Source organism: Salmo trutta, unplaced genomic scaffold (assembly GCF_901001165.1).
Source record: "Salmo trutta unplaced genomic scaffold, fSalTru1.1, whole genome shotgun sequence".
NCBI classification, from domain to species: Eukaryota; Metazoa; Chordata; class Actinopteri; order Salmoniformes; family Salmonidae; genus Salmo; species Salmo trutta.
In genome coordinates this window covers 2,959,294-2,967,328 of record NW_021823154.1, presented here as the reverse complement: position 1 = coordinate 2,967,328, position 8,035 = coordinate 2,959,294, and the positions used below count along the sequence as shown (strand labels likewise).

Sequence of the window (8,035 nt, the reverse complement as noted above, 5' to 3'; positions counted from 1 at the left end):
CAGGGTGCACTATATAGGGAATAGGGTGCACTATATAGGGAATAGGGTGCACTATATAGGGAATAGGGTCCACTATATAGGGAATAGGGTGCACTATATAGGGAATAGGGTGCACTATATAGGGAATAGGGTGCACTATATAGGGAACAGGGTGCACTATATAGGGAACAGGGTGCACTATATAGGGAACAGGGTGCACTATATAGGGAATAGGGTCCACTATATAGGGAATAGGGTGCACTATATAGGGAACAGGGTGCCATTTGGGATGCAAACTACAAAGAAGGCCTCCTGCTCTATGGGCTTTGGTCAAATGTAGTGCACAAAACAAGGGAATAGTGTGACATTTCAGTCTTTATCCTGTCCAGTCTTCTAGATGTTGCGTAGCAGCCAGGTGGGAGCAGAGACCCCTGCCTGAGTAAAGTAGGTCCACCACCAGGGCTTCTCCTGCCACTCTCCTGCCATCCCCGGATCCCTGGGTTCTCTCGGTTCTCCCGGCTCGGAGCGGCCGTAGCTCTGGAACTGGTTGTAAGGGTCGAAGCGCTCGTAAGTGTCCAGGGAGGAGCTGAGGAACAGGTGGTAGTCTGGTCGTACTGGCTGTACAGGGACCTGGAGGAGAGGAGAGAAATACCTATCTTTAATGAGAGGTACGGGAGGAGGGAGGAGAGGGAGAGGGGGGGAGGGAGGAGAGGGAGAGGGAGAGGGAGAGGGAGGAGGGAGGAGAGGGAGAGGGAGAGGGAGGAGGGAGGAGAGGGGAGGAGGGAGGAGAGGGTGAGGGAGGAGAGGGAGGAGAGGGAGAGGGAGGAGATGGGGAGGAGAGGGAGAGGGGAAGAGGGGTGAGGGAGGAGAGGGAGGAGAGGGAGAGGGAGGAGAGGGAGAGGGGAAGAGGGAGGAGAGGGGAAGAGGGAGGAGCGGGAGAGGGGAGGAGAGGGAGAGGGGAAGAGGGAGGAGAGGGGAGGAGGGAGGAGAGTGAGGAGAGGGAGAGGAGAGGAGAGGGGAGGGGAGGAGGGAGGAGAGGGAGAGGAGAGGAGAGGGGAGGGGAGGAGGGAGGAGAGGGAGAGGGGAGGAGAGGGGAGGAGGGAGGAGATAGGAACTGGAGAACAACAGGTGGTAGTCTGGTTCTACTGTTCTCAGATTTGGAGGACGAGGAGGAGGAGGGGGAGAAAGACGAGGACGAGGAGGACGAGGATGGATGAAAGGGGAGAGGGAGAAGAGAAGAGGAAGAATATGATGATGATGATGATGGGTGGAGCTGACAGACGTTCAGGGAGGAGCTGGGGAATAACAGGTCAGGTTCTACTGCTCTACTCCGACCGGGAGGGAGAGAGGGAGGAGCTGGGGAATAACAGGTCAGGTTCTACTGCTCTATGATGATGATGATTAGGGGGAGGAGACAGCAGGGTGAGGAGAAGGAGGAGAAGATAGGAAGAGGAAGGCAGAAACAGGAAGAGGAAGGCAGAAACAGGATAACGGAAACAGAAAAGGTGGAATACAGAAAGAAGAAGAGAAATGTGAAAAAAAGATAAAACACCACAGATATCATGACACTGATATCAACACCTCAGATATCATGACACTGATATCAACACCTCAGATATCATGACACTGACATCAACACCTCAGATATCAACACCTCAGATATCAACACCTCAGATATCATGACACTGACATCAACACCTCAGATATCAACACCTCAGATATCAACACCTCAGATATCATGACACTGATATCAACACCTCAGATATCATGACACTGACATCAACACCTCAGATATCATGACACTGACATCAACACCTCAGATATCACGACACTGATATCAACACCTCAGATATCACAACACTGATATCAACACCTCAGATATCACGACACTGATATCAACACCTCAGATATCACGACACTGATATCAACACCTCAGATATCATGACATTGACATCAACACCTCAGATATCAACACCTCAGATATCAACACCTCAGATATCATGACACTGACATCAACACCTCAGATATCATGACACTGATATAAACACCTCAGATATCAACATCTCTGATATCATGACACTGACATCAACATCACAGATATCATGACACTGACATCAACACCTCAGATATCATGACACTGATATAAACACCTCAGATATCAACATCTCAGATATCATGACACTGATATCAACACCTCAGATATCACAACACTGATATCAACATCACAGATATCATGACACTGACATCAACACCTCAGATATCATGACACTGACATCAACACCGCAGATATCATGACACTGACATCAACACCTCAGATATCAACATCTCAGATATCATGACACTGACATCAACACCTCAGATATCATGACACTGATATCAACACCTCAGATATCAAGACACTGACATCAACACCTCAGATATCATGACACTGATATCAACACCTCAGATATCACGACACTGATATCAACACCTCAGATATCATGACACTGACATCAACACCTCAGATATCATGACACTGATATCAACACCTCAGATATCATGACACTGACATCAACACCTCAGATATCACGACACTGATATCAACACCTCAGATATCACGAGACTGACATCAACACCTCAGATATCATGACACTGACATCAACACCTCAGATATCACAACACTGACATCAACACCTCAGATATCAACACCTCAGATATCATGACACTGACATCAACACCTCAGATATCACGACACTGACATCAACACCTCAGATATCATGACACTGACATCAACACCTCAGATATCACAACACTGACATCAACACCTTAGATATCAACACCTCAGATATCACGACACTGACATCAACACCTCAGATATCACAACACTGACATCAACACCTTAGATATCAACACCTCAGATATCACGACACTGACATCAACACCTCAGATATCATGACACTGATATAAACACCTCAGATATCAACATCACAGATATCATGACACTGACATCAACACCTCAGATGTCACGACACTGACATCAACATCTCAGATATCATGACACTGACAACATAATACACCTCAGATATCATGACACTGACATCAACACCTCAGATATCATGACACTGATATAAACACCTCAGATATCAACATCACAGATATCATGACACTGACATCAACACCTCAGATGTCACGACACTGACATCAACATCTCAGATATCATGACACTGACATCAACATAATACACCTCAGATATCATGACACTGATATCAACACCTCAGATATCATGACACTGACATCAACATCATATTTCTCAAACTCTGATCCTGGCACAGAAACATCACAGATCACAGATAAACCTCTAACTTTACAGGTACCTTTTTGAGCAGGAAGTCGACCCGCCCAGCTTTTTCCAGGTGAGCAGGCAGGTAAATTCTCTTGCTGACCTTGGAGTAACCTTTAGCTGATGCTGTTATGATGTGTGTTCCTGAGTTCATTAACCTCCAGTAATCACCATCCTCCGCTATAGAGAGAGGCAGGGAGAGGGAGAGGGATGGAGAGATGGAGGGAGGGAGGAAGGAGACAGTGAGGGAGGGAGAGAGAGAGAGAGAGAGAGAGAGAGAGAGAGACATATCAAATACAAATCTTAGCATCAGCTATTAAAGACTACCAGAACCCATTGGATTCTCCAATTACATTAAATGAACTACAGTACAAAATACCAACCCTCCAACCCAAAAGGCCTGTGGTGTTGATGGTATCCACAATGAAATGATAAAATATACAGACAAGAAAAATGGGCTATATTTAAACTCTTTAACACCATCCTTAGCTCTGGCATCTTCCACAATATTAGGAACCAAGGACTGATCACCCCAATCCACAAAAGTGGAAACAAATTTGACCCCAATAACTACCGTGGGATATGCGTCAACAGCAACCTTGGGAAAATCCTCTGCATTACCATTATCAGCAGACTCGTACATTTCATCAGTGAAAACAATGTACTGAGCAAATGCAACAAGGTCAACCAGTGAAGAACAAACACCATTGTAAATATAACCCATATTTATGTTTACTTATTTTCCCTTTTGTACTTTAACTATTTGCACATCGTTACAACACTGTATATAGACATAATACGACATTTGAAATGTCTTTATTCTTTTGGAACTTCTGCGAGAGTAATGTTTACTGTTCATTTTTATTGTTTATTTCCCTTTTGTTTATTATCTATTTCATTTGCTTTGGCGATGTTAACACATGTTTCCCATGCCAATAAAGCCCTTAAATTGAATTGAGAGAGGGAGGGAGTTAGGAGGGAGGGAGAGAGGGATGAAGAGGGGGAGGGAGGGGAAGGGAAGGAGACAGGGAAGGAGACAGTGAAGGAGGGAGACAGTGTTACGCACGTCGATGGAAGGATCGGACCAAGGTGCAGCGTGGTAGGCGTACATTTTACATTTTTAAATGAACACCGAAAACAAAACAAATACAAACGAAAACGTAACGTTCAGTAGGGCTACACAGCGCAGTACCAAAAACAAGATCCCGCAAACTAAGGTGGGAAAACTGGCTGCATAAGTATGATCCCCAATCAGAGACAACGACAGACAACTGCCTCTGATTGGGAACCATAGCCGGCCAACAAAGAAATAGAAAACCTAGAATGCCCACCCAAATCACACCCTGACCTGACCAAACAGGGAAATAAAAAGGCTCTTATGTTGCTTTTCCTTGCGTGTATACTGCCAACATCTCTACATTTCCACCATAGAATGTAAACCGCTTGGAGCGTCTGTAAAAGCTCTGTTATGAAACCAGTTATGATCTATGTCCCAAATGGCTCCTTTCTCCCTCCATAGAGCTCTAACAGAGGGCCCTGTTCAGAAGTAGCCATTTGGGCTCCTTTCTCCCTCCATAGAGCTCTAACAGAGGGCCCTGCTCAGAAGTAGCCATTTGGGCTCCTTTCTCCCTCCATAGAACTCTAACAGAGGACCCTGCTCAGAAGTAGCCATTTGGGCTCCTCATTCCCTCCATAGAGCTCTAACAGAGGGCCCTGCTCAGAAGTAGCCATTTGGGCTCCTCATTCCCTCCATAGAGCTCTAACAGAGGGCCCTGTTCAGAAGTAGCCATTTGGGCTCCTCATTGCCTCCATAGAGCTCTAACAGAGGGCCCTGTTCAGAAGTAGCCATTTGGGCTCCTCATTGCCTCCATAGAACTCTAACAGAGGGTCCTGCTCAGAAGCAGCCATTTGGGTTGCAGACATTATCCGGAACTATGGCTATCAGTTATTACGGTGGTTACCTGTGGTGACATCTTTACGAATTCCCCTGACAGATATGGACGCTCCCTTTATTCCATAGCCCTCCTCATCCTTCACCACTCCCTTAATACCTCTGTGGACCTGGAGAAGAGATGGAACGACAGCAGGGAATAACACCAGGGAATAACACCAGGGAATAACACCAGGGAATAACACCAGGGAATAACACCAGGGAATAACACCAGGGAATAACACCAGGGAACATCAGGCTTGGGGAATAACACCAGGGAATAACACCAGGGAATAACACCAGGGAATAACACCAGGGAATAACACCAGGGAATAACACCAGGGAATAACACCAGGGAATAACACCAGGGAATAACACCAGGGAACAACACCAGGGAATAACACCAGGGAACAACACCAGGGAATAACACCAGGGAATAACACCAGGGAATAACACCAGGGAATAACACCAGGGAATAACACCAGGGAACATCAGGCTTGGGGAATGACATAGGGTTATTTTAACAACACTCCCTGGTTTTCCAGGAATCTCCAGGATTCCTGGATTTACTGCTTATTCCCCCCCCCCTAATTCCAGGATTCTCCCAACCAGGATTACTGGAAATACAGGAAATTTTGGGGAAGTTTCCGTAATTTGCAACCCTATCAGCGAATGTCAGGGAATGCTAAGGTCAGTGGAGGCCGGTGAGCGGGAGAAATATACAGTAGGGTGGCAGCTTAAAACTTATTCAGGATCGGTGTCCCTTCCACGGGACGGGTGAGCTAACGTAGGCTAATGCGATTAGCATGTGGTTGTAAGTAACCAAGAACATTTCCCAGGACATAGACATATCTGACATGGGCAGAAAGCTTCAATTCTTGTTAATCTAACTGCACTGTCCAATTTACAGTAGCTATTACAGTGAAAGAATACCATGCTATTGTTTTTCGGAGAGTGCACAGTTATGAATATGAAAAGTTATTAATAAACAAATCAGCCACATTTGGGCAGTCTTGATACAACATTTTTAACAGAAATGCAACGGTTCATTGGATTAGTCTAAAACTTTTCACATACACTGCTACCATCTAGTGGCCAAAATCTAAATTGCAGTTGGGCTGGAATAATACATTATGGCCTTTTTCTTGCATTTCAAAGATGATGGTACAACAAAAAAGAATGATTGTTTTTTTCTTTGTGTTTTCTTTTACCAGATCTAATGTGTTATATTCTCCTATATTAATTTCACATTTCCATAAACTATAAAGTGTTTCCTTTCAAATGGTATCAATAATATGCATATCGTTGCTTCAGGTCCTGAGCTGCAGGCAGTTAGATTTGGGTATGTCATTTTAGGCGAAAATTGGAAAAAGGGGAAGATCTTTAATTAAGAGGTTTTAACATAATGACTGTATTGGAATGAATGGAACGGTATCAGACACATCAATCACATGTTTTCCATGTGTTCAATATACAGTTCCATGTATTCCATTCCAGCCATTACAAAGAGCCAGCTGTCCTCATATATCTCTGCCCACCAGCCACCACTGATAAGGACATCAAACATGTTCCAAAAATGATGAGATAACACACAAGCCTTCTACGGTATAACTACGGCACAAAATGGCTGCCTGGTCGCTGGGCTATAGAGAGGCAGACCCACCGACTCCATGAAACTGAGCAGGGCCTCCTTGTTCCTGAGCCACTCTGGGTAGAGCTCCTCTTCAGAAGGGAACTTGTCACAGCCCAGCTCCACCGTAATCTCCAGACAGTTAGTGTGGAGGTAGTTAAAGTCTGACATGCCTACGGTACCGGAGAAGTAGAGAGTTAGGACACACACACACACACACACACACACACACACACACACACACACACACACACACACACACACACACACACACACACACACACACACACACACACACACACACACCGTACCTATATACACTGCTCAAAAAAATAAAGGGAACACTAAAATAACACATCCTAGATCTGAATGAATGAAATAATCTTATTAAATACTTTTTTCTTTACATAGTTGAATGTGCTGACAACAAAATCACACAAAAATAATCAATGGAAATCCAATTTATCAACCCATGGAGGTCTGGATTTTGGAGTCAGACTCAAATTAAAGTGGAAAACCACACTACAGGCTGATCCAACTTTGATGTAATGTCCTTAAAACAAGTCAAAATGAGGCTCAGTAGTGTGTGTGGCCTCCACGTGCCTGTATGACCTCCCTACAACGCCTGGGCATGCTCCTGATGAGGTGGGGGATGGTCTCCTGAGGGATCTCCTCCCAGACCTGGACTAAAGCATCCGCCAACTCCTGGACAGTCTGTGGTGCAACGTGGCGTTGGTGGATGGAGCGAGACATGATGTCCCAGATGTGCTCAATTGGATTCAGGTCTGGGGAACGGGCGGGACAGTCCATAGCATCAATGCCTTCCTCTTGCAGGAACTGCTGACACACTCCAGCCACATGAGGTCTAGCATTGTCTTGCATTAGGAGGAACCCAGGGCCAACCGCACCAGCATATGGTCTCACAAGGGGTCTGAGGATCTTATCTCGGTACCTAATGGCAGTCAGGCTACCTCTGGCGAGCACATGGAGGGCTGTGCGGACCCTCAAAGAAATGCCACCCCACACCATGACTGACCCACCGCCAAACCGGTCATGCTGGAGGATGTTGCAGGCAGCAGAACGTTCTCCACGGCGTCTCCAGACTCTGTCACGTCTGTCACATGTGCTCAGTGTGAACCTGCTTTCATCTGTGAAGAGCACAGTGCGCCAGTGGCGA

The 8,035-nt window shown here is 45.7% G+C and overlaps 1 protein-coding gene across 3 annotated transcripts in view; it reads right to left on the bottom strand.

Moving 5' to 3' along the window:
• Positions 1–206: 206 nt before the first annotated feature.
• The window catches only part of LOC115189478 (carboxypeptidase Z), a 32,749-nt gene continuing 24,920 nt past the window's right edge, over positions 207–8,035 (bottom strand). For all 3 annotated transcript variants that reach the window (XM_029748093.1, XM_029748095.1, XM_029748094.1), the window contains exons 13-16: positions 6,892–7,031; positions 5,260–5,359; positions 3,333–3,478; positions 207–609 (exon numbers count right to left, since the gene is read on the bottom strand). In XM_029748093.1, coding sequence (XP_029603953.1) covers positions 373–609; positions 3,333–3,478; positions 5,260–5,359; positions 6,892–7,031 — 623 coding nt within the window. In that variant the 3' untranslated portion in view covers positions 207–372. The remainder of the gene's footprint in view (positions 610–3,332; positions 3,479–5,259; positions 5,360–6,891; positions 7,032–8,035) is intronic.